Below are 26,716 nucleotides of genomic sequence, written 5' to 3'. Positions count from 1 at the left end.
TCATTGCATTGCAGTAGACTGTAGTAATGACTCAAGAAAGAAACATAATACGCAGAAATATCCACAACTGATAGATTTTAATGGAAATGTGGTGGATTTTTTCCCACTTCTGTCAGCCAGGAAATTCCCAAAGCTTGCGTCAAAATATATAGCTTCGCGAGCTAAATTCAGAAGTTAATTTTTCCTGTATCCAGACGTTTTTACACACCTTTCATTTAAAAATGCTTTTAATTGTGGAAAGCACATGGAAGTTAAATCGTCTTCCGATGTCATGTTTTGAATAAACAAAAAATGCCCAAGATCGACACACTTTTCCAGACTTCTTTACAAGAGAGTTCCGCTAACTCGGTATTTACGATCTTGCGTATTAAAGAGATCAATAATTGAATTGATGATATCTTCAAATAATTGAAGATATCTTCAACTATTTGAGTTTATGTTAATTTGGCGCTCCATACATCCAAAATACTAACAGGTGACACTACAGATCTGATAAAAATGGGTTATCTAATCAGAAAACGGCATCAGGAAATTTCAATTGTTTTTTCCGGAGAAATATGTAACATGCTAAAGTGTTTTGTGATGACGTACCAAGTATTCAGAATACGTTCAAAATACCGAATATAGTGAAATAATTGGAAAATGGAATACTAACCAAAAGAAAAGACTCCGATGCCCTGTGTTGAGATGGAACAAGAAAGAAACTTATCGACAGGAGGCCATAACTGTATATAACTACAAATACTCCATACTACAACAGCAATGAAACACATAACTGTATATAACTACAAATACTGCATACTACAAAAGCAACACATAAAAAACTATTCTTTTCACAACAAACAGGAGAAGTGTTTCGTGATTCAAACAATTTATGGTCATTGTACATATTAAATGACATTCCTTCACCCTATGCAAGTCCAACTCGTGTTGCTGCTCTTAACAACCGGAAGTCGAGTGAAGAGTTGCCACGTGGTTCTCGTGTATATGGGCATCACGTCCACAAAATCTAATTTTTCTGCAAAACACATTTTGCACACATACATTTTATCAATTACTTGTATACCTTATATTGTAAGAACCGACATTTGCGGTAAATACGCTACATTTACATGTACTACTGATTTGTCACTATCAATCAATAAAAAAAACATTTGTTTGTAATTTTATACAAAAAATCGGTGCACAGTGAAATGACATTTACACAACACTTACAAGGAACTAATGTCTAGTTTGCATTATAGGGGGTGTAAAACAATGGAAGCAGGGGGTCATTCCTGACGTCTTACTATCATCATAATGCAAACTAGAGATGTTATGTATCAAATTATATAGCATAGGCAATAGTCGGTGATGGCAGCGAGTTTCAGAGCTGAAGCATAATCATACAAAACAAAACACAACCCAAAAACATCTTACCCATTGGTGTTTTCCGTGGATTCGACCGTGATATATCGCACCATCACTTCGTGCTGTGAGCCAGTGGCCTTGACACCATCCCCACGTACAAACCTGACCTTGACCCCACTGAGGGTTCCAATATCTGTGTGCGTGACAAGCACGTGTCTCTCTGCAGAGTCCGTAATGTAATACTGCATAAGCCTGATTGAAATAAAAATGAAGCAAAAGGTACTCTGGAAAATAGTTCACATTGGCAAAACTCTAGTATACGTGTTGATTTCCTTTGAATTTGTGTATTTCTTGGCCTGAATTTCTTTTCTAGACTACATAACAACATAAACTCCAGACTATGAATCATTGTTTATGGGAAAAGTTAAAAACATATAGATACTGCAACCACCTCTGTATATCTCAAACAAACATACGTGATCACAAAGACTAGGTATTCTAAGATTGCAAGATTTATTCTTCAAATTTTTACCTTGAAAATTTTATTTCTTCGCTATGTCCTTTAGTCCCAAGCAGTCTTACGTAGAATTCCCCATACGAGTGTCCGCCCATCGAATGCGAAATAACGATTTCCATCATATACTCATGACCTTAGAAGAGAATCATAAACTAGTTGTCGACACGGGCAAAATGACCCAACAATAGTTATTAACAATTCGATAACTTACCACAAAAAGGATTGTGGGTGGAAGTGCTCAAATAAAAGGTCCCACGAAGAGATGTCATGTCCGCATCGTACCCCATCACTGCGCAGCCGCCGTCTGGGCAGCCCATGCAGTGACCCTCGTCAAACTCTGTTAAGTTTGAACATTGGTGTGCGTAAAACTTGCATGGCGAATTGATGGATTCGATGAAGTAGTCGTGGGCTCTGCTGTGACTACACGACAGAGAAGTGCTTATAGACCCTGCAATTTTAAATGAATTACATGTACATACCTTTCGTCATGAAAACGTATCCTTAGTATGACTGACATTTTGACAATGATTGGAGTGGTAAGTGATCCTATGATGGAGACATCTACCGCACAAAATATCGCACTTGATCACGTGTTTGAAAAGGAGTATCAAAAATAGATTTGTTTGTATGTATTGATCCTACCGCATAGAAGCTAAACAGATTGCTTGGTTGACTTCTCGAAAGAATCAACTACAGTTCTTTTAAATACATGTACAGCAGAATCATTCATTTTCGTGGGGGCTCAATTTTCGTGGATTTTGGGGATACCCTTATGCCATGAATTTGAAATCTCAATCACAGAATCTATATCCACACAATAACATCCCAAAAGACTATAAAATCTTGATAATCCAAGAAAATTGCTCACCACGCATTAATTAGTAAATATCAAAGTAACGACGAAGGAAGAATCGATACATGGAGGTTGTAGATTTACATTAAATTATATAAAAAGAAAAGGAAGGTATAGCGTTACCTAAAGCGCCGTGCAATAGATTATGCAGGGCGCTGCTGGCGGGGTCCTCAGCGCATCCCGGCTGGTGTTCACCGCCGTTCGGAAAGAAATCGATATGGCCCTCGATATCGTGTGTCCCATATCCTGAAAAATCGTGTATCTTGAGGAGGGTAGGTCCGAAGAAGCAATGAAAAATCGCTTGACGGTACCTGGGGAATTTGTACAGAACAAATTATTGGAACTTATCAAGTTTTACGATGTCTTGCCTTGTGTGTATGCAAAGGAGGAGGCATCTGTATGGATAACATCGACAAAAGTCGCGTCACTGGGGTCCAGGCGGCGATTGAGAGGCTTGCCAGAGAATAGGGGGTCCGCCGGATCCAGACCTGTAGTGTAAAAAAGAACACCGATTGTAACATTATAAGGATGCTATGCATACACAAGCGGAGGTCTAGAAGGGATGGATGTCCGGAGCCTCTGAGACTGGTCAATAAATCCAATCCTTAGAGTAGGTTGGAGCCCCTCTTCCTTCTCCTTCTTCTAGAAAAAATTGCCAACGGATTTTTCCTTGGAAAAATTCTGAAGCCGTCTATGATTATGAAATTTTTGGAAATGAGAATTTGGTGTCGAACAAACGATATGCCTATGAAAGAAGAAGAGTAATATGTAACGCAACAAGCATTTTAAAAAATTGTTAAATTAAGTACATGTACATCTATACAGACCCGTAATTCGGCCAATCTTGTTAAGTGCATGACCAGCTAATCCTGCTATCTGAGCACCAAGACTATGACCAATAATGTGGACATCAGAAAGCTTGATATGGGAGTGGTCGCGTAGATAGGTTAAAAGGGAGGCCAACTCGGCTCCAACCAAAAATCCATTGCCTGATGCCTGTTCGTAAGGCCATTTCGATCCTGAGCCCCAGTCTACGATAATAACGTTAAAGTCACCCTATAAGAAGAAACAAATATGTGTATAACTTCATCTTTATTTTCATCTTAATCTTTATCTAATATGCTAGCATTGTATAACGACGTGAGAAATGTATCTTTCAAAGCATGCACTCAGCGGAAGCAACTGAAGAACGATTCTTGACCGACGTTCACTTGTAAAAAGACCTACCTTTTTCAGTAACTCATTCTTTGCTTGCATTATCCAATGCGTCCGTCCATTGTCCAAAAATCCGTGAATAAGGACCTTTGTTTTCCTTGTCGCACTGACATGTTGTGTAAAGGAATCTACCTCCCTCTCCCAGCCAGGTCCTAGTTAGAAAAGGACAGGCAGTTTTATAAAATAAAATCCATTTAGGCTGCAGTTGTGAAAGCAAATCTCGAATAGCTATGAAAAAGTGTAGGTATAGATAGCAGTGACTTTGACAGAGTGAAATTAACGAAAACGATATTATCCAAACGTAATATTACACATATAAATCTCGTATCATACCTCCAATCTCATTTATATGAGATGAATGCCCTTGTACATACAACCTGAAGTATGTGTTTACTACAGAAGTACTTTGAGGCGTCTTTAGAAGACCATCAGAGGAGAAGCAGCCAAATGGATCATAGCAGACAGTATTTCGCTTCTCCACAGAGGCAAAAGCAGACGACACGAGAAAGAGGCAGAAAGAGAGAGTGGTCGACTTCATGGCAGGTCAGTCTAGGGAATAACTGATCACTGGGCGTGGGAAGTATCAGCTGTTCGAGATAATGATAGCAGACGACAATTGGAAAGTTCTACTCATGCTTTTCCTAATATCAATGATTCGGTACATTTGATATCAAAATTCAAGTGCTCTGGTACTTTTGCATTCAACTCAGACTGACTGCACTAATCTCAACGTATCAGCCATTCCAGTTGTGAAATTGTGTTCCATCTCAGTTGACAGCTAGGGCACCTGTTTCGTGCACGGAATTTAAGGTCGTGGGTTCGAACCCAGGCCAGACAGATCTTAGTTCTTATATTAGGTTGCCAAGCGTTCGACATTAGGAATGAAAATTGCGAGACTTCTGAAATAGACCTGAGTGATTTTTAACGTCCGAGTTACGGTAGACGCTGCACTGGCAAAAATAAAGAACCCTTACTGCTAATTGGCATAGAGCAATTATGAACACTTCACCTACCACCGGTTACGCCTCTATATTATTGAAAGCATTCTAAAGCACTGTAAATCACATAAAAATCAATCAAACATGAGTCGTGGTGACTCAGAGGTCACTTCGTGACCGGAAGCTCCTGGACTACATGCATATAAAGCCCCGATGATACACCTGTGACGTATGATATAGAAAGTGGCTGCTCCTTCGCTAAATGCTTGGGATCCATGGGTCTTTCGGGTGAGACATATAAAAGTCGGGTGATACCAATAAAAGCCAGGGTCCCATGTCACAGTGGGCGTTGACACGCCATAGAACCCCCTAGCTATTATGGAGCGCCAAATTAGCGTAATCTTAAAAATTCAAAGATACAAATGTATATTCAATTATTTATAGTTGATGCGCGCAACAATTCAATTAAAGATTTGTTCAAATAATTAATGATATCTTCAAATTTAAACCATAGCTCGCATTAATTGAATTGTTGATAGCATTAATCATGAATTCATAATATCAACAATTGAATTGATGCGCGCTACAATTCAGTTGAAGAGAGCAATAATTCAATTAATGCGCGCATTAATTCAATTAATCCGCGCATTAATTCAATTAATACATGTATCAATTTAACCATTGCTCTTTTCAATTGATTTGTAGCGTGCATTAATTCAAGTAATGTGCGCAATAATTGATTTGTTGCTCTTCAATTGAATCAATGATATCTTGTTGTACGTAGTAATTCTTTTAGAAAGAGCAACTATCTAATTAGAGATATCTTCAATTCAACACATCCACAAATTGAATTAATTATCTCTTTAATTGAATTGTTGCTCTTTTTAAAAGAATTGATGCGCGCATCAAATCCTTATACAAATGCGTTGTGAATAATTCAACATATCTTCAATTGAATTAAAAACATAATCAAATCATTTATACCGAGATTTAAATTAAATTTTTGCAAGCAATAATCCCATCATCCTGATTGATGCGCACATCAAATCAATTATTGCTCTCACCAATTCAATTAACGCGCACATCTAATCAATTATTGCTCTCACCAATTCAATTAACACGCACATCTAATCAATTATTGCTCTCACCAATTCAAATAACGCGCACATCTAATCAATTATTGCTCTCACCAATTCAATTAACGCGCACATCTAATCAATTATTGCTCTCACCAATTCAATTAACGCGCACATCTAATCAATTATTGTTCTCACCAATTCAATTAACGCGCACATCAAATCAATTATTGCTCTCACCAATTCAGTTAACGCGCACATCTAATCAATTATTGCTCTCACCAATTCAATTAACGCGCACATCTAATCAATTATTGCTCTCACCAATTCAATTAACGCGCACATTAAATCAATTATTGCTCTCACCAATTCAACTAACGCGCACATCTAATCAATTATTGCTCTCACCAATTCAATCAACGCACACATCTAATCAATTATTGCTCTCACCAATTCGATTAACGCGCACATCTAATCAATTATTGCTCTCACCAATTCGATTAACGTGCACATCTAATCAATTATTGCTCTCACCAATTCAATTAACACGCACATCTAATCAATTATTGCTCTCACCAATTCAGTTAACGCGCACATCAAATCAATTATTGCTCTCACCAATTCAATTAACGCGCACATCTAATCAATTATTGCTCTCACCAATTCAATTAACACGTACATCTAATCAATTATTGCTCTCACCAATTCAATTAACACGCACATCTAATCAATTATTGCTCTCACCAATTCAGTTAACGCGCACATCAAATCAATTATTGCTCTCACCAATTCAATTAACGCGCACATCTAATCAATTATTGCTCTCACCAATTCAATTAACACGTACATCTAATCAATTATTGCTCTCACCAATTCAATTAACGCGCACATCTAATCAATTATTGCTCTCACCAATTCCATTAACGCGCTCATCTAATCAATTATTGCTCTCACCAATTCCATTAACGCGCACATCTAATCAATTATTGCTCTCACCAATTCAGTTAACGCGCACATCAAATCAATTATTGCTCTCACCAATTCAATTAACGCGCACATCTAATCAATTATTGCTCTCACCAATTCAATTAACACGTACATCTAATCAATTATTGCTCTCACCAATTCAATTAACGCGCACATCTAATCAATTATTGCTCTCACCAATTCCATTAACGCGCACATCTAATCAATTATTGCTCTCACCAATTCAATTAACGCGCACATCTAATCAATTATTGCTCTCATCAATTGAACTGATGCGCGTATTTCGGCGGGTGTGACCGGTCGACAGTGGATGCTTACTCCTCCTAGGCACATGATCCCACCTTTGGTGTGTCCAGGGGTCCTTGTTTGCTCAATTCTCTATTTTGTATTGCTTATAGGAGTTGTGAGATTGATCACTGTTCGTTATCTTCACCTTTCATAGAATAAAAAGATATCTTTAATTATTTTGCATGACCAACGACTTGTATCCAACTGTTCGATATGCATCTTAGAGTAATATTTCGTATTCAACAAAAACTGGCGAGCATGGGTACCATGCTCGCCAGTGTTTTTGTCTTTACAGAGGTTTTGAGAAATACATTCTAAAAAATACTCTGTACTTTCAAATAGAATATCGATACACAGAGCCTCCAAATGTTAAGAATTATATCTAAATATCAGGGCCAGTAAAAGTGAACATACAGGAGAGTCTGTATATTTAATTGGAGTCGACTGATTTCATAAATATTTTACTTTCTTTTTATCGTTTTTTACTTTCTTTTGGCAGAATGATATGTATTTGGCAAAATGTCAGCCAAGCGTCTGGCTACTAGTGCTTCCTATCAGAACAGCCTGGTGAACAAAGAGATGACTTAAATGTGAAAACAAATTCTGAGAACATATACTAGTAACAATTTTTATAAACGAGTCTTTAGTGTGTTCTTTTGGAACAAAGGTGGTTCCAAGTGGTGACCAAGGTAAAGTCTGCACAAGTCTGTCTGCAATGCTGTCGTTCGGATTCATAATCAGGTATACTCGAGTGCCGTCCACAATGATAACACACGTTATGCCTCCAGCAAATTTCTCCGACTGGTTTGGAGAACATACAATATAGATAAGGTCCTAATACAGAACCCTGCGGAACACCAAAGTAGAGTAGGAACCCTCTGGACATGTAGGTCCAACAGCAATTTGTTGACCACAGAGATAAAAAGTTATCCATGACAGAGCCGATCCCATGATACCAAAAGCGTACTCCATACGCCTGATCAGAATACTGTGGTCTATGACGTCGAATGCGGCTGAAAGATGGAGTATTACGAGTGCAACACATAAATTTCCATCCAATGCAGAGGTACGTGTAATATCATGGTAAACCCACAATAGAGCCGTTTCTGTGGAGCGACAATTGCAGTAAGAAGATTACACCAGATTATGTTTTTCAAGTTGAGTTGCCACTGTCTTTTCCAGTAATTTAGATAGAAAAGGCAAGTTTGATAAAGATCTGCAATTTTTAAATTCATCCTTGTCAAGTCCTTGGCGTCTAATATATGGTCGTGCTATAACTTCTTAAAATCCAATGGTATGTACGCTTGCTTATAATTTCAGAAATGATTGACAAAACACACTCCAAATACAGTTTCGTAACTTTTATGGGTATTGGATCGAAATCGGCGCACCACTGATAATATCCTGTACTGGCTCAAACACTGCCAAAGGAATACCATCAAACATATTGTCAGCCCAAAGAACCTCTTCCATACAAGGGGACGTGCTCGAAGAACATATGCTATCTCTAATTTCCTGAAATTTTCCAATCAAATATTCACTGAATTTGGATGTAACATCGGTTTCGTCATCATACACTGGCAAAACTGACACATTTGTATTTCCAACGAGATTGTTTGTAAGGTTGAATAGTTGTTTCCAGATGCTGCCAAATTACTGAATTTGTTAGTGTAGTATTGTATTACAATGCAGCAAGAGTTTAGTAACCTGCATACACTCCCCTTTGAAAAATTCCTTGTGGTCAGATACATTTGTTCGTCTCATCTTCCGTTCAGCCCTCCGACGATCTCTCATTGCAGAATGAAGGTCGTCCGTAAACCATGGGGTGTTTAGTTGTAAAGTGATCTCCTTTGATTTTTGAGGTGCAGGTTTGAAGGACCGCACTGACAAACTGAAATTTGCACCCTTATGGTTCTTGGGGGAAAATAACTTTCCTACACACTTTGTTGACCTATTTTTGTATTCATATGAAGCAGAATTTGTTCAGAAGCTTCTACGCGAGAGAGAGTCTCTTGCTGTTGCCCTTGGTTCGACATTTAGATATATCGACGACGTTTTGTCTGTTGGCAATAATAACTTCCATTCATATGTCGATTCGATAGATCCCCGCGAGCTCGAAATAAAAGACACCACAGAGTCGTCCACTTCTGCTTCATACTTGGATGTTTTGTTGAAGGTAGATGTTGGCGGCAAACTAGTGGCTCAGCTTTGTGACAGGCGGGGTGGCTTCAGCTTCTCCATCGTCAGCATCCCATGTTTATGTAGCAACATTCCATTATTACCTGCATATGGTGTTTGTATCTTTCAACTGATTCGATACGGAAGAGCTTGTTCTGCGTATGATCAGTTTTTAAATTGAGGCAAGCTACTGACAAACAAGTTGATGGTACAGGGGTTTCAACAGTCTCGTTTAAAGTCAGCATTTCGCAAATTCTATGGTCATAACAACGATCTAGTTTGCCAATACAGCCTATCATTGGGTCAAATGCTGTCCGAGTTGTTTCATACCGATTGTTAGACCGTTCATGGCACACTGATTTTGACTACGGATAGCTCTTTTACCTGATCAAGATGTGGGGCTCACGGCGAGTGTGACCAGTCAACAAGGGATGCTTACTCCTCCTAGGCACCTGATCCCACCTCTGGTGTGTCCAGGGGTCCGTGTTTGCCCAACTATCTATTTTGTATTGCTTATGGATTTGAGATTGATCACTGTCCGTTATCTTCACCTTTCATCCCTATGTAAAATCCTGAGTGGTGGTGGGTACAAAAGAGGTTCAGTCTTAATTATATCATATATATATTGTTAGTGATTTAAACCATTCTTTGAATTAATCAAAGAAATTTTTATATTGCGGGTACACCCTGACAGTAATATCAAAATCAGAATAGAATTTACATTCCACTGACTTTAATCTTTTGACTTCGAAAACCGCTGTAGCATGTCATTGAAATCAAATGCAACCTACACAAAAGGTTACAAGGAAATTATGATCTTTCTTCTCAGTGACCTTCAAATTATAACACATTTCTTCTTGAAAAACCAAATGGTCATATTCCTTGAGAGTGTGATACAAACTGATTAAGAAATGTATCTTTAATTATGTCTACTTCCACTAACCTTTTATAAAAAAACAACTTGAAAACCAATAATCAGGATTTCTTATTCAAGATGTCATTTCTGCAAGTCTAGCATATTTCACTCAAAAATGTAGCTTTAATCTTGCATATAAGAAATTCTTTGAATTTCCCACCCCATATTTTTGATATTTCACATCAACAAGAGACAATATTTGAATTTCCTGTTTAAGAATTGAGTAAGAGATATGTCTCGTACACGTATGTTGCACATGTAACAGGAACGGAGAAAATGCTACGCATCAGGATTCAAATCCGGGCCTCCCAAATCACTAGTCAGGTGCTCTACCAACTGAGCTATCTGGCCACTGGCAATCAACGTCCGACCGCTACATTCCTCCCTCCTTAAATGTTCTCACACTTGAAGACATCAACCCAGGATCTTAATCCCCTGGCAGGCATTTCCACCTGTCAGTTCCAGGGGCTGGTCTATGGCATCAAATGTAACTGGAAGGAAAGAAATAAATGCAACAGACCAGACCTGGATTCGAACCTGGGCCCCCTGAATCTCCATTCAGGTGCTCTTCCGAGTTATCTGGCCATTAACGGTCGAACTTGTCTGACCGCAACATACACAAGGTCAAACCAATGAACACATGAATGAATGAATGGACAAGTTACCATGTCCCTTTGCACTCTGTTGTCCAGGGACACAAGACTATCTAATTAAGTAATAAACTATTAAAGCATGCTTTGGTACATATTGTATTGATTTATATTTGAAATAAAATGACTCCTTGGGGCTACAGAGGGCATACAGTGGTGATTCAAAGATCGTGTGGGAATCTCAAACTAGCCAAAAAATACAAATAGTGAAACAATCTTGGCTTATTGCTACAAGCTTTTTCTGTTTTACGAGTCCCTTCTCTAAGATATGTGGCCTATGGACATCCAGCTAGGTGATAAAATCTGAGGTTTCTGGATTTCATTGAAGTTTTCATACAACAAATTACTACATGCAGTATATTATCGCTAACCAAAAACAGAATAACAATGTCTAGATATAGAATATTGTATATTTTCAACATGTATATCATAAACATGTAACAATGCAAGAAAGTTCAACAGAAGTTATAGATAACCTGTAGATAACCTACAGATAACCTATAGATAACATACAGATAACCTATAGATAACTTATAGATAACTTATAGATAACCTATAGATAACTTATAGATAACCTATAGATAACTTATAGATAACTTATAGATAACTTATAGATAACCTGTAGATAACCTGTAGATAACCTATAGATAACTTATAGATAACCTATAGATAACCTGTAGATAACCTATAGATAACCTGTAGATAACATACAGATAACCTATAGATAACTTATAGATAACTTATAGATAACCTGTAGATAACCTATAGATAACCTGTAGATAACATACAGATAACCTATAGATAACTTATAGATAACTTATAGATAACTTATAGATAACCTATAGATAACATACAGATAACCTATAGATAACCTATAGATAACATACAGATAACCTATAGATAACTTATAGATAACCTGTAGATAACCTAAAGATAACCTGTAGATAACCTGTAGATAACCTAAAGATAACCTGTAGATAACCTGTAGATAACATACAGATAACCTGTAGATAACCTGTAGATAACCTATAGATAACCTAAAGATAACCTGTAGATAACCTGTAGATAACCTATAGATAACTTATAGATAACTTATAGATAACATACAGATAACCTATAGATAACCTGTAGATAACCTATAGATAACTTATAGATAACTTATAGATAACCTATAGATAACCTATAGATAACTTATAGATAACTTATAGATAACTTATAGATAACCTGTAGATAACCTGTAGATAACCTAAAGATAACCTGTAGATAACCTATAGATAACCTATAGATAACTTATAGATAACTTATAGATAACCTGTAGATAACCTGTAGATAACCTGTAGATAACCTAAAGATAACCTGTAGATAACCTGTAGATAACATACAGATAACCTGTAGATAACCTATAGATAACCTAAAGATAACCTGTAGATAACCTGTAGATAACTTATAGATAACTTATAGATAACCTGTAGATAACCTGTAGATAACCTAAAGATAACCTGTAGATAACCTAAAGATAACCTGTAGATAACCTGTAGATAACATACAGATAACCTGTAGATAACCTGTAGATAACCTATAGATAACCTGTAGATAACATACAGATAACCTATAGATAACTTATAGATAACCTATAGATAACTTATAGATAACCTATAGATAACTTATAGATAACCTATAGATAACCTATAGATAACCTGTAGATAACCTATTTAACATTTCGACATGAAATATGACTGGAATTAAGTGGAAGATTTGGGAAGAACTCTTTAAATCAATAAAGAGAAATAAACATGAAATATATACATGTAGTTTGTTCAAGAATCAAATATGATGAAATGGATGTAAAATTTACCCGTGTACAAACTTCTAGTAGAGAGACTACCATTTATTTGTTCTTCTAATATTATAAAAAATACATTTATTTCAACATTCAAAGTGATGAATAATCTGATTGCAAATATCTATATATATATATATATAAAGTACAGAAATTCTTCAATACAATAAAAACTGATAAAAAGATCTTGGTGAATATTTTGTTACAATAAGTACACAAAAACAATAACACTCAACAATACAATTAAATAAAGACTAAAGCTCTTCAGACAGTATGTTCTGTAGTTGGAATCATCCAACCATTTAAAAGCAAGTAAGTTGAGAAACATACTTTCTCCTTTTAAAAACAGAAACTACTGTATAAACAGCCATCTATAATAATCTGAGAGTGTCTGCAAGACTGATTTTTTTTCAGTGAATAAAATCTGAATTTAATGTGAAATGTTTTTAAAATAACAAATCAATCATTCTGTGAAAAGGACGGAATATTGAGATGTCCACCACACTTTATTGATACATTCAAATTGATTCACTTCATCAACAGTATATCTGATATGCAATCACTCAGTTTTGGCACAGTAGTTGCAACAATATAGTAACAAGCTCCCATTTATCTATATAATACATAGATGATATTATAGTCAGTGGAAAAATAAAGCCTTAGACATAAGCTTACCTGTGTTGTAAACATAATGTAGTAAGCATTGCAGTACAGTTGAGCCTTGATTCCCAAAACATTTGAGTTTTAAGAAAAACTGAATGGATTAAAGAACCATCCGGATAAACGACATGTACAATATCGGGTCATAAAATATCATCCCAAACCTAAAGATTTTTGTTATTCTCATCTACGTAAGTGAGGCCTGACTGTAAATAAAAATTCTCTTGTAAAGGTGTGATAAAAATCTAAATACAGCACAACACAAAAATTGCTGCTGTCAGAAAAGTTAAAAATCTAAATACAGCACAACACAAAAATTGCTGTTGTCAGAAAAGTTAATAATCTAAATACAGCACAACACAAAAATTGCTGCTGTCAGAAAAGTTAAAAATCTAAATACAGCACAACACAAAAATTGCTGCTGTCAGAAAAGTTCCTTGGAAGCTACCAGGCGATGGAATCAGATACATGTTCCCATAGAAACGTGTGTATAAAAATATATATTGTGTTACGTCATTTCACTTACACAGGTGTAGAGATTCTGTTTAACATAAAGATTTGTATAACATATATGGAAACATAAAACAATGTCTGTAATGTTATTCAGATGAATGCACAAAGAGATCATCCATTACTACAGTCTGTTTACATGATTATCAATAAATGATAGCAATCATTAATAAATAATAGTGATCATTGATAAATAATAGCAATCATTAATAAATAATAGCAATCATTGATAAATAATAGTGATCATTGATAAATAATAGCAATCATTAATAAATAATAGTAATCATTAATAAATAATAGCGATCATTAATAAATAATAGCAATCATTGATAAATAATAGCGATCATTAATAAATAATAGCAATCATTGATAAATAATAGCAATCATTAATAAATAATAGCAACATCTAATTATCATAAACAATAAATACATCCATATTGCATACAGTAAATCATGTTTTATTCATGAGAATTTTATTTACATGTATGTGTTGGTACACAAGATCCTCTCAATGTGAAAGTAATGTCTTCCTTGACAATAAGTTACTAGTCTACAGTTATACAAGTTTATCATAAAGAAGGATTGCTAGCTTTAAAGTAACATAAACAAAGCTTACCAACTTAATTATCTGAAGTGGCAAAAATATGTCACCATGTAACATATACTGGATTTGTAAAGCAAACCATCAGGAAGTAAATCAGAGTGACCTGCCCCTGCTTTGAGAATACCGATCCAGATCTCTTTTATTGTAATGTTCGCTTTTAAATTCTGGAATGGTTGTAATTATGAGATATTTTTATGCTTTCAGAAATCAGTCTGCGCTAATGATATCAACTTTTTCGGTGTGTAAGTACAAACTGACCACCTCACGGATAAAGAATTAATGATTAGTTTTCATGGTTACTAGTACATGTATTGTAATTAAGAAATGGAGAGAAACTCTTAACAACCTTTCATTCCAGTTGTAACATTTGGACAATTCACAAAAAATGCCTTGTGAAAAATCACAAAGCCTTTATATCATGGATATAAAGTCTCATGAATAATAGATGATTTACCTTAGAACTAGTACATCATGAACAGTTCAAAATGGCACAAGAAAAAAAAACTTTCTAAGTCATCTAGCCTGAAGTCAAAATAGCAAGAAGGACAAATTCTCAAGTACTTTCAGAACTGTATTGAACACAAGTCAAATATCAGTCAATAGTCACCACAAAGGTTTCAGATTCTTTGGATCCACCATTGGAATATCACAGAAACTGCTAATAAATATGAGTATTGGGGCATCACTGAGTCTGTCGTTGTTGGAAGCAGTAACTGGAAAGATTACACCAGCTAGTCAAGTTTCTTGTGCTGGGTTTCTGATTCCAGTTTATGGCAGGTCATTATCAAGTTTTCCCACTTGTTTGATATTGGTATCAAGTTCCAGTCAGAATATTCCCCTTGTTTATCTAAAAAGAACAAAATAACTTCTTGAATCTTGATTTTTTTTTTAAATTATTTTTTTTAAATAGTTGAATGTGATTTTATTCTTCATTTCTGCTGTTCAGTCTGTGTGCTCTTAACCTCACACCCGGTGATAAAATCATTGACTGAACTCTTGGATTGCAGTATATCATTGAAACACCAAACAACAATATGGCTTTGGTTGTTAACCTTTTCTATAACTATTATCAGCATTTACTGAATTTCTCCTGTATGACCTTGACTTATGACCTACCAGTTGTTCCTTGACTTATGACCTACTGGTTGTTACTTGACTTGTGACCTACCGGTTGTTCCTTGACTTGTGACCTACTGGTTGTTCCTTGACTTGTGACCTACCGGTTGTTCCTTGACTTATGACCTACCAGTTGTTCCTTGACTTCTGACCTACCGGTTGTTCCAGAACTTTGTAATTGTTGACCCTGTCCCACAACAAAAAATCATCCTTCTGTTCATCGTTGTACTTGGCACGGTGAGAGAGCTGGATAGCATTGTCCATGGTTTCCATGATGATTGACCTCATCATTACAGATGGGTGTTGTCTGTCCTCCAACTCACTGGTCACTGTGTCCACTCTCAGTTCAGCCGGCATCAGACGCTTCTTCTCAGGCTCACTTCATGTAAAACAGGAAAAAGTATTTAGTGAAACTGGATCTAATTTATTAAAACAACTATATATATATATATATATATATATATATATATGATAATATCTACAATATTATTTTACCACAGTCCATTATCATTTCAACACAAAGTTCTCTGGTGTTAGCAAAAATTGTTGACCCTAATTACAAATGGTGTGTGTATTAATTTCAGTTATTGTTTTCTGGATGACTTTTTAAAAAAATCTACATTGCTTTAATGATCAGACAGCAACACTAATGAATGAAACAAAGATTGTTTTATGTACATTGATTTTTATGCCCCTGGAATCAAAGATTGGCCTGTATGTCTGTCTGTCTGTGGCATAAAACTTTAACCTTGGTCGTATTTTTTACACTATAAGAGGTATTTGGCTTGTGTATTCCTTGTGGCAGGACCTTCCATTGTTACCAAAATCTTTGACCTGGTGACCTTAACATTGACCTGTGGCCTGGTGACGTCTCCATATGAGTGAAATATTCTTGAGAGGGACATAAAACAATATTCAATCAGTCAATTATATAGATATAGCTGAATTCCTCTGTTAAACATTAATCATTTAAGAATAATTTCTTACAGTCTGTCGTACAACTTCCACATCTGTCGTCTGGTGGCTTTGATATTCTCATCCTCAAACTCCACATACAAAACACGGCCAGAATGCTGAAATGTGAAGAATTTCATACCACTGACTTGGAAACGTTTGTAATTTAAACAGAAGAAATAAAATGGGGAGAGAAGATTTTCTTGCATACAATAAATCAACAAGAGGTCAGGGCTGGTTCACACTACAAAGTTAATCTCAGGTAATTCTGGGTTAACTCACTTTGTGATGTCACTGGGTTAATTTAGTGAGAAGTGAGTTAAGCCAAATCAAGTACAGTGTGAATACAAAATGGATTAAGTTGCCCCAGGTTTCTATAAAAGATATCCAATTTGATTTTTGACTAATATTACTTTAGTATTCAGTTGTAACAAGTTCTTACATTTTCAGTGGATAGGACAACATTGAAATATTTACAGATTTTAAGAGTGGTTTATTTCCACCAACCCTTCAAAGTGAATTCAATTAACCCTCTCTAGGCTGTTGTGGGTTACCTTACTCCACTTAAAAATAAAAGTGTAAATGCAATGTGGGTTAAATATTGTAGGTTAAAATAATCCAGGTTAAGTTAACCCAGTTAACCCATCATCAGAAACCCACAGTCGATCACACTTCTCTTACCTCTCGTGGGACACAATGCCAATATTCTCGCATAACTCATTAAAATGCAATACCTTGCGTAACCTATCGAGTTTCAATGGGAATTGCCATAAGTATTCCCGGAACTTTAAGCATCAGCAGTAATGGCTGCACCCATGAAATTGTGTGTATTTTTGTACCACTATCAAAGATCGGGTTTACAGGGCTCTGTCTTCAAAAACTTCACTTGAACAGTACAGCTATGCCCAAGAGTGCCTAAACTTTCACCCAACAGACACATCATTTGCATGTAGCCTTTGTACAAATACATTAAATTGGCTATGTAAACTCAACAAGTCAATGGTCACGAAAGTGGACCAGATGAAGGAGGAAAGAGATAAGTTGTTAGGTATAATTAATTTCAAAACAAACTGACAAAGAAGATGTAAAACATCTTGTTGAAAACTTTGTAACTTGTCCAACTTAACATAGTCAAAATCTTTGCTTCGAAAGCCAAGTTTTTCTATGCTCCCAAACACTGGAAATAGGGGGCTTTTTCATTGGTTGAATATCACAAAAAGGAATAGTAATGCAACCTATTGCATAAAGAAGCTGAGACACACCTTCCAGTGAAAATATCGGTGTTGTGTCCCACAGGAGGTAAAAGAAGTGTGACCGACCATGGGCTTCAGATGATGGTGTGAACCAGTCCTCTAGTTAACATGATTCAATTACTTTTGAGCTCTCCTAATATTGAAAGAAATATGTATATTTTTTTATTTACTGTTTTTATCTGTAAACAAAGTTGATTTCTATCAATCTCCAGTGTTCACAAAACTATGTATGCAGCTACATATCAAGAAGATTAAAGGGTAAAACTGTTTCTATTTATCTGGTTTTTCAGTAATTTTACAAAGCTAAAACAAGTTCAAGTTCAAATCATCCCTACCCTTCAGGCCATGGACTAAATCAGGTCCGGTTTATTATTTTGAGCTAGCTTGGTGAAGTTTCTGACTGGTTAATACATCGATTCAATGCATAATGATAGAATAATGATAGTACAAAACAAGCAAAAAATCATATTCTAAAACATGTTTAGGGATAAAACAGTTTCAATGAGAAATAAAATCCCCATTAAATTTAGTAGTTAATACATGTATATACTAGTGTTTTGTATGAAATTAGATTTCATCTGGTGGAGACTAGTTATTGCCAAAAGTGTGAGATTAATCGAGACTATATACCATAGGAAAGTTTTCCTGTATCAATTACCAACTGAATGTCTTGACTACATACATACTCACAGAAGAATGAAATATAGCATGCATCTTTCCATTGGTTGACAAGGCCGACACCTGTGAGTTTTCATCCAGAACAAGTTCCTCAGTGTCAATGACACAGCCCCTGTAAGCTGTAAAGAGTCTCTGTTGTACAAATGTGGATACCTCTAGTACTTATATTGGACATTGTGAAACCTTGCATTCATACTCTACACAATTTTATCCATATCAAAACAGAATACTCCTAGTATGTCTGTATCAAAACAGAATAGTCCTAGTACATCTGTGTCAAATCAGTATAGTCCTAGTACGTCCGTGTCAAATCAGTATAGTCCTAGTATGTCTGTATAAATCAGTATAGTCCTAGTACGTCTGTGTCAAATCAGTATAGTCCTAGTATGTCTGTATAAATCAGCATAGTCCTAGTATGTCTGTATCAAAACAGAATACTCCTAGTATGTCTGTATAAATCATTATAGTCCTAGTATGTCTGTATAAATCAGTATAGTCCTAGTATGTCTGTATAAATCAGTATAGTCCTAGTATGTCTGTATCAAAATGGTATAGTCCTAGTATGTCTGTATCAAATCAGTATATTCCTAGTATGTCTGTATCAAATCAGTATAGTCTTAGTATGTCTGTATCAAATCAGTATAGTGCTAATATGTCTGTACCAAATCAGTATAGTCCTAGTATGTCTGTATCAAATCAATATAGTTCTAGTATGTCTGTATCAAATCAATATAGTTCTAGTATGTCTGTATCAAATCAGTCTAGTCGTAGTATGTCTGTATCAAATCAATATAGTCCTAGTATGTCTGTATCAAATCAGTATAGTCTTAGTATGTCTGTATCAAATCAGTATAGTGCTAATATGTCTGTACCAAATCAGTATAGTCCTAGTATGTCTGTATCAAATCAATATAGTTCTAGTATGTCTGTATCAAATCAGTATAGTTCTAGTATGTCTGTATCAAAACAGTGTACTCCTTGTATGTCTGTATAAAAACAGGATACTACTAAAAATTTCATATCAAAATAGTATAGTACTTGTATATCAATACCAAAATAGTATCATACTGATATGTCCCTATATAGCATAGTACTAGCATGCCTGTATCAAAATGGTATGATACTAGAATGTCCATAAGAAATCTGAATCTAGCATTCTAAACTTCAAAACTACAAGAGACAGCTGAAAATATCAATCATTAGCCGACAATGAAACATTACAAGTCTACATGGTAGGTTTATCATCAGATCTGAGAGAATTCACACAGATCAGAGAAGAATTATATAAAAGTATAGAGGTATACCAAGTATTTTTTTCTGATCACAGTGAGAGTTTTAGGACATCAATAACAGATCACAATAGACATACAGTTGGATAAGAAAACATTACTGGAAGTTGGGTAAACATTGGAGCAATTAATTAAAATGGACTATACACATGAAGGTAAGGATCTTGTCTAGGAAAACATTAAAAGTAGATTGAAGATATTGGTACTAAGATTAGTTCACTGTCACAGTTCTTAAGGGACTGCTTTTGACAAACTTTTACCTGGGTCATCATATATATCTGAAAATGTGGAAAATGGTTATTTCATGTTGTCTCTGTGATGACTGAATACACTGTTCAATTGTCAAATCAAACACACATATCAACAAATTTATTTAAACAGCACTTTGTGAAGTTAATGAAATATAACACAGAAAAATGCACAGTACCAGATCTAACGGACGTATCCTCCATTTTGACCACTTGTCGCCCAGTTGTTAAAGAGATGACCTTAAAATCTCCAAGGAGACATATAAACAAATACTCTGAACCTGTTGGTCCAAACACTCTGCTCACCTAAAAAATACAAATGGGATCAAGTTACATGTATATTGACATACCTCTACAAAAAAGTCACTATATAAAGAATATCTATCGGTGACTGACATCAAAAAGCACATGCCATCTCACTAAATTCACCCTACAATAATTTTAACATAACAAACCCATTTGAATATCCAAACGTTTAAAATGCATGATTGAAATAAAACCACCTGCATAACACAGATTCATAAATCGAGACAAATGTAAACTTGAAGGAAAAATTGAGTAGTTACATTTCAAACTACATTTAACATTGAATCTGATATTTCAAAATATTATCTGATGTTTTACCATTCTTTGAGCAAGTTGAATAAAGTTTTGACAACTTAATAGTATTCTTGCAAGTCACTATATTTCAAAAATCATTATTAAAAGTTTTTCGTTGTAATAAAAAGTTGTTAAATGTTTGAAATAGGAAAATTATTTTGTTAGTCCTTTGGCAAGAACTGTTAAAATATATTCTTGGGCAGCATATCAATTATTTTCCTTACCAAAACAGCAGGGTAATTATTATCACCATCAAACATTCTTCAGCAATTTTTCCATTTTTGAATTTTAAATTATTTTTCACAATACTTAACACACCCAAATATCATATCACCAACTACACAGAGTCAGACTGACATAAATACTAAAGGATGGAACTCCTAGTAAAAATCTATGGCATGTTGAAATGTGGGAATTTCATTTCTATTTTCATTTGGGTTCCTCAGCAGACTTTTTATACTCAATATAATTTAACAACATTTTTCTCCCTTTATCTAGCCAAGGGTGATATATCCATGTCCTTTTCTTCTATTTTTCAGAGACTGGAAAGAGACCATGGATTGTCACTATTGGCTAACAAAGACGCTATCTTACAATTTACTTATAAATATAACATTATGACTTAATGTGTCAATTCTTCAGAAAGAATTGACGAACAGCCAGAGGACTGGAAAGCTGTTTTCCTCCATGTAAATAACAGAAGTAGTGATATTTAATTCCTGTTTTCCTCCATGTGAATAACAGAAGTAGTGATATTTAATTCCTGTTTTCCTCCATGTAAATAACAGAAGTAGTGATATTTAATTCCTGACCAAAACATGTTGTGAATGCAGTGTTTTGTTTTTCACACTTACATCAGCAAACGTGACATCATTCTTTGACATTTCTGTGAACTCCGCTTCAGAGAGATAAATGTCTCGGCGGAAATCTCGCAACTCGAATGACTTCATATCAAATATTGTTATGGTCACATGAGGCTCTAAAATAAGAAAAAATTCCATAATAATCGAATATACATACTTATGCTCCGTTTGTGATTTTATATTCCCCCATTATACAAAGAATCTAGACATTTTTTGACATTCAACTTCTTTATGTCAGGTTGAAAAGTCAGCGAAATATTACTGACAAAACATTGGTTGCTGGATCCCAGCCAATCAGAAAGCTTGGAATTATTCAATCATAAAATAAGATTGATTATCTACCTTTAGGGGGATAAGAAGGGAAAAGTAACATAAATATAAGGGCATCTCCTTTGGCAGTTGGAATCACAGACATCTTGTTATATTTGATCTAAAATGAACAACAATAATAGAAATTAATAGTGTATAATATCTAATGTAAAAACAATAATAAATATCAATATCTATAGCAAACAATAATAATAAATATCAACATAATCAAAGAAAAAGTCAGCAAGTTCACATACTCCACGCCCCCTCAATGAATGATAAATCATTCATATATAGTGAACTGTATTACATAAAATACAAAAAATTCTTATGCTTCTGTGCTATGCTGTACTATTTTCACACATGTATCATATGTAATATTGTTTAGAAAGATATTAAAACAGAAATATTTTAATTATATATGGCTTGAAAACTGGTTTCACACAAGTTGCACTTAATGGTATATTTTGGCCAAACTTCTATCTCCATAAGGGGCATAAATCGCTGGGAAAAAAATCAAATAAGAATTTCCTCCTGGTGAATATGCAGAGGAGTTGCAATGACAAACTTTCAGTAATATGATTAATTTTGTCCAAACTCCTATTAAAGTTAAAAAGGGAAAAACCTCCCAGAAAAAAAATCTAATTAGAAATTTCTATAAAGATGTACATTTACACAGGTTGTCCTTATTAGCTACAAAGTTTCATGAAATTCTGTCAGGCATTTAAGAGTTTAAGGTAGGTCCCTAGTCCTGGACCTACTTGTGATTTCTCAAAAATTTGAGTTTAAATACTTAAATTGTTCATTTGAGGTTATGATAAAAACAAAAAAATGGGGGGTTGTCAGTATAATGAGTAAATTATGGTATTTTTATTACGTGTACCCCCATTTGTCAAACGGCAATATCAGAATTCATTGAAGAAGTCCTAGAATATGTCCATAAAATTTTGTTTGAGGTATGATGCTGCAATTTTTTTCCTCAAATACGAAATAAATATGTCTAACTAAATAATTAAAAGTGAAATTTTAACACAGTTTCATGTTTTTTAATAATGGTGGTACAAAATTGAACTCGATACAGGCCCTCGGCAGTAAAAAATACGGCGCTGCAACACCACTAATATGAATATTTTAAAAATTTGACTTGTGATTTTTCATTCAAACTCACATATTATGTTCATATATGAATGCTTGTTAAAATACATTTTAAAAATCTGCCCTTTCTCAGCATAATATTTTCATAGCATCTCAATTTATATTTACATTTTTTGGCCAAAATAGCCATTTTGAAGATGATTTTCACATAATAGAAGATAACAAATATATAACAAGATAACAAATATATAACAAGTGCAGAATTGTTTTATTTAATTCCACAAGTGCATCATTGCATATCATGAATTTTTTTTAATTTACAGATAATTTTAACATGTAATACCCCTGTATATCAATTAAACAAATATGTACCTCTGGTTTTATGTGTGAATTTAGATGACAAAAAATGGAAAGAAGATTGGAGCCATACTCTACTGAAATATAAGTGATTGAGTGTTATTGTATTCATTTTACTAAATTAAAAAACATCCAGGTAAATGTAAAAATATGTTTGATAATAATAGTACGTGAACCAATACCGGAGTTCGATCCGGACATGACGTCACGCTACTAGACCCCTACTTTAAGAGGAGTTGCGCTGACAAGATCAGGACTGATGGAGGTCAAACTGCTAAGTTCAAAAGGGGCATACTCCAAGAAACAAAATTGAATCAAAATAAGCACATCTTTTAACAGTAAGTTCTTATTAACTACAAAGTTTCATGAAATTCTGCCAAGCGGTTTCAGATAAGTTCTGCTGACAGGAAATGGACAGACCGATTGCTGGGCCAAAAACATTAGACCCACCAAAACTTCTTGCATGGCGTATAATGACAATATTATATCATAGTAAGCCAAAAAATCCAAACTGCAATTCTACAACCGTAACCTAATTGATAGCATGTTTGTAAGGAAACATCTATAGAGCATTTTTCTGCAATAACTAATTGTACATACCTTGAGTGGTTTGTATACTCGAGTGGCATATGATGACAGTTGGTCCGTGGCAAGATGTTTGACGATGATGTGGAACACTGCTCCTGTGTCCTTCACCCCACCTCTAGGGGCGTACACTTCTGTCTGAAAGTCCAGACATTAAAAAGAATAGGACAACTTCCAAATGAAAAATGGTGCCATATAACCACACATTTGCAGTCACATCCCCCCCCCCCCCCCCCAAAAAAAAACCCAGAAAAGGGGATATACTATTAATATATAAATAGATTCATGAAATCCTATGGGTTTTTCTGTAAATGCTTATTAAAACCAGAGTTGTTAATGTGGGACATATACCCCCATCCCGAGATGTGCAATGTGTCTTACGAACAAGTATCATTTGTGTTCATCTAGTCATTAGATAAGAACAGACTAAAATGTTGTAATTAACCAGTCACTAAAACACAAAATCTAGGTCAGATGCAGCATTCGGACCCCGAGTTGGAGGATGCATCCCACTATGTGTAATGTGAGGAAGTTAGCTGAGAAGAGACTCAAAATGCTGTTCTTAAACTTAAATCTACAGATGGATAAAGATGGTATGGTGACTCCAGAATACCCCCTCCCCCATCAACTTTGTGGTAGGAAGTGTGACAAAACACATTTAACTCATTGTACTGATACATCAATAGGAATAAGTAACAAGGTCAAACATACCAATTTGTCTCCTTGAACTTCAACATGCCACGGGTCACCAAGATTCATGTTAAGAATTAAATTTGTGTCTAAAAATCAAAAGAATAATCATTAAATTTCATGTACACAATATAGAGTTTCAGTATAAAACATACGCATGTAGCTGTAACATTCAATATATGTAAAGTCTTCACACTAGTGCGCCATTTGAGGCGGCCAAATTTCGGATTGGGTAAGTAAAATTTAATCATAAAGTAGCATGATGGACTAAAGGTATTTTTTCAAAAAGATACGCAAAAGCATGAGTTGTAAAACATCTATTGGGCTTTTGAAAATGCTCACTCACCCAATGGACAGGTGACTGACTCATAAGAAAACTGTACTCACTCTGCAGTCTCTCATTCGCTATTTCCTGGCGGGTTCTCGCACGTTTCTTGTTTGGCATGGACGCAGTTTGGTCAGTAAAGACAAGCTATTGGAAACATAACAAAATCAGATTACATAGTTTGCTTGAATATGGAAACACATGAAATAAATGTCTGAAACAATCTCTAGGAGTACTCCCGTTTTTTTTAAAACCAAGTCAGATTAACTTAAAAGAAACAGATCATAACATTTATAGATTATTATGTTTAAAATATATCACTATGACTGCAGTGAATAACATCAATTATGTTTAAAATTAAAATGAAGCTTGGTTGCATTAGAAGACACACATTTAACCTTTATATATCACTATGACTGCAGCGAATAACATTGCAGAAATGAGTGTTTCTGACTGTCAGATATAGGGTTTATATTTGTAGGAATGGTAAGAAGAAAAAGTCTAGAAATAACCTCTCCATAGCTGTCAGTATGGAAACGTTCGTTGACTACAATATAATGAATAGTAGTACATAAGGGTAACTTCTCAAACAGGAAACATTTATTATTACTGGTATAAGTTTAAATTTCTATCAAAAGAAAGAAGTCTAAAATTTGATATAGAATTTCATAGGAAATCAAAGGCTCCATACATCCACAGAAAAGATGTCCATGAGTCACAAAACTTACACGAGATAAAGGCTGACATATTTGTACATTAAAGATGAAACCTGTTAAACCTCTTTTTGTGACCACACTCTTTCCCAAAGGACCAGGAAATATAGAAATCTGAATCTGCACTACACACAAGGATGCTTGCATGTTAATATGATAAAATTGTACTCTTTTCAATTCATTCTATATACTGTTGCATGAAACTTAAAAACCTCTACTGTGACATGACATTTGAATAAATTTGAATTCCCCTCACCCAATTATATGCTTTATGGCAATGTGTGGTTGTGGAGAAATCAAAGTGTTTAAACTTTTAAAGTTTACAACAATGACAATGCACAACCAGAAGAGCTCACAGGCGGTAAAGAGTACAGTACTATATCTACAAAGAACACCCACCAACAAAAACCAATGTTCTCCTCAATATTACTGACTTTCATGGTGGCATGTTTTGAAGGGTGTATATTGGGTTTATTTCAGCCAAGAACATCTCTACAGAATAACTAGAGAGAGATACCTATATACGAGAAAGCAAACCTTGTATGTTCTATCCTGAAAACAGAAAATATCAAGACCACATGCAATTTAAGATATTGATTAAAAGCAGTAAATTAACTGCAGTACCAAATTACATCACTAAATTGAAAATGTTTGCTCTCGTGCTCTCATCATCTCTCCAAGGTATTGATGACAAGGTCTTGTCTTGTCACATAATGATAATAAGTCGCATGATACTAAGTGTAAATTCCATAAAAGAATGAGTAGAATTATCATTTTTTCTCTCATACATGTAGCCTATGCTATGAGTGTTTACACCAAAGTTACCAGTGCATGTAAAATATATGGAACAAACATCCTCCATTACCACATGCAATCACAAAATGAAATACCCTGGTACTAAATTCACCACTCTAATATTTGCATGTATTGAATTTTTTCCTTTCTATTCTTGAACAGAAGATTTGTGCCTATTGGTGGGTGTTGATGTCATCAGAAGATTTGTGCCTATTGGCGGGTGTTGATGTCGTCAGAAGATTTGTGCCTATTGGCGGGTGTTGA

At 35.0% G+C, this 26,716-nt stretch overlaps 2 protein-coding genes across 6 annotated transcripts in view; both read right to left on the bottom strand.

Moving 5' to 3' along the window:
* Positions 1 to 854: 854 nt before the first annotated feature.
* Positions 855 to 4,499, bottom strand: LOC125659319 (pancreatic triacylglycerol lipase-like). The gene is made up of 9 exons (XM_056148576.1): positions 4,269 to 4,499; positions 3,948 to 4,087; positions 3,548 to 3,776; positions 3,089 to 3,208; positions 2,844 to 2,966; positions 2,079 to 2,315; positions 1,883 to 2,000; positions 1,420 to 1,602; positions 855 to 1,018 (listed from the first exon to the last, which is right to left on the bottom strand). Exons 1-9 carry the CDS (start codon positions 4,471 to 4,473, stop codon positions 940 to 942), a joined length of 1,434 nt encoding a protein of 477 aa, XP_056004551.1. The 5' UTR covers positions 4,474 to 4,499; the 3' UTR covers positions 855 to 939.
* A 6,864-nt stretch (positions 4,500 to 11,363) lies between these two features.
* Positions 11,364 to 26,716, bottom strand: part of LOC125659312 (uncharacterized) — a 45,496-nt gene continuing 30,143 nt past the window's right edge. For 2 of the 5 annotated variants that reach the window (XM_048890940.2, XM_048890943.2), the window contains 13 exons: positions 26,195 to 26,209; positions 25,007 to 25,091; positions 24,641 to 24,708; positions 23,945 to 24,067; positions 21,926 to 22,013; positions 21,575 to 21,699; positions 20,300 to 20,426; positions 20,133 to 20,150; positions 18,596 to 18,702; positions 16,686 to 16,771; positions 15,855 to 16,077; positions 12,677 to 15,429; positions 11,364 to 11,444 (listed from right to left, as the gene is read on the bottom strand). In XM_048890940.2, the coding sequence (XP_048746897.2) occupies positions 15,397 to 15,429; positions 15,855 to 16,077; positions 16,686 to 16,771; positions 18,596 to 18,702; positions 20,133 to 20,150; positions 20,300 to 20,426; positions 21,575 to 21,699; positions 21,926 to 22,013; positions 23,945 to 24,067; positions 24,641 to 24,708; positions 25,007 to 25,091; positions 26,195 to 26,209 (1,098 nt within the window). In that variant the 3' untranslated portion in view covers positions 11,364 to 11,444; positions 12,677 to 15,396. The remainder of the gene's footprint in view (positions 11,445 to 12,676; positions 15,430 to 15,854; positions 16,078 to 16,685; positions 16,772 to 18,595; positions 18,703 to 20,132; positions 20,151 to 20,299; positions 20,427 to 21,574; positions 21,700 to 21,925; positions 22,014 to 23,944; positions 24,068 to 24,640; positions 24,709 to 25,006; positions 25,092 to 26,194; positions 26,210 to 26,716) is intronic. The other 3 variants (XM_048890942.2, XM_048890941.2, XM_056148549.1) reach the window with 3 other exon arrangements.

This window comes from Ostrea edulis, chromosome 9, assembly GCF_947568905.1.
Source record: "Ostrea edulis chromosome 9, xbOstEdul1.1, whole genome shotgun sequence".
Classification (NCBI taxonomy): Eukaryota; Metazoa; Mollusca; class Bivalvia; order Ostreida; family Ostreidae; genus Ostrea; species Ostrea edulis.
The sequence above is the reverse complement of the archived record's forward strand: the minus strand, read 5'-3'. Positions and strand labels throughout refer to the sequence as shown.

What these genes read in the sequence shown, in the direction of transcription:
- LOC125659319 (XM_056148576.1), bottom strand. Translation starts at nt 4,473, where the DNA reads ATGAAGTCGACCACTCTCTCTTTCTGCCTCTTTCTCGTGTCGTCTGCT. An exon ending in CTCCTTTGCATACACACAAG is followed by an intron (nt 2,967 to 3,088) that starts GCAAGACATCGT and finishes ACGATTTTTCAG; the next exon opens with GATATGGGACACACGATATC. An exon ending in GAAGAAATAAAATTTTCAAG is followed by an intron (nt 1,603 to 1,882) that starts GTAAAAATTTGA and finishes TATTTCAATCAG; the next exon opens with GCTTATGCAGTATTACATTA.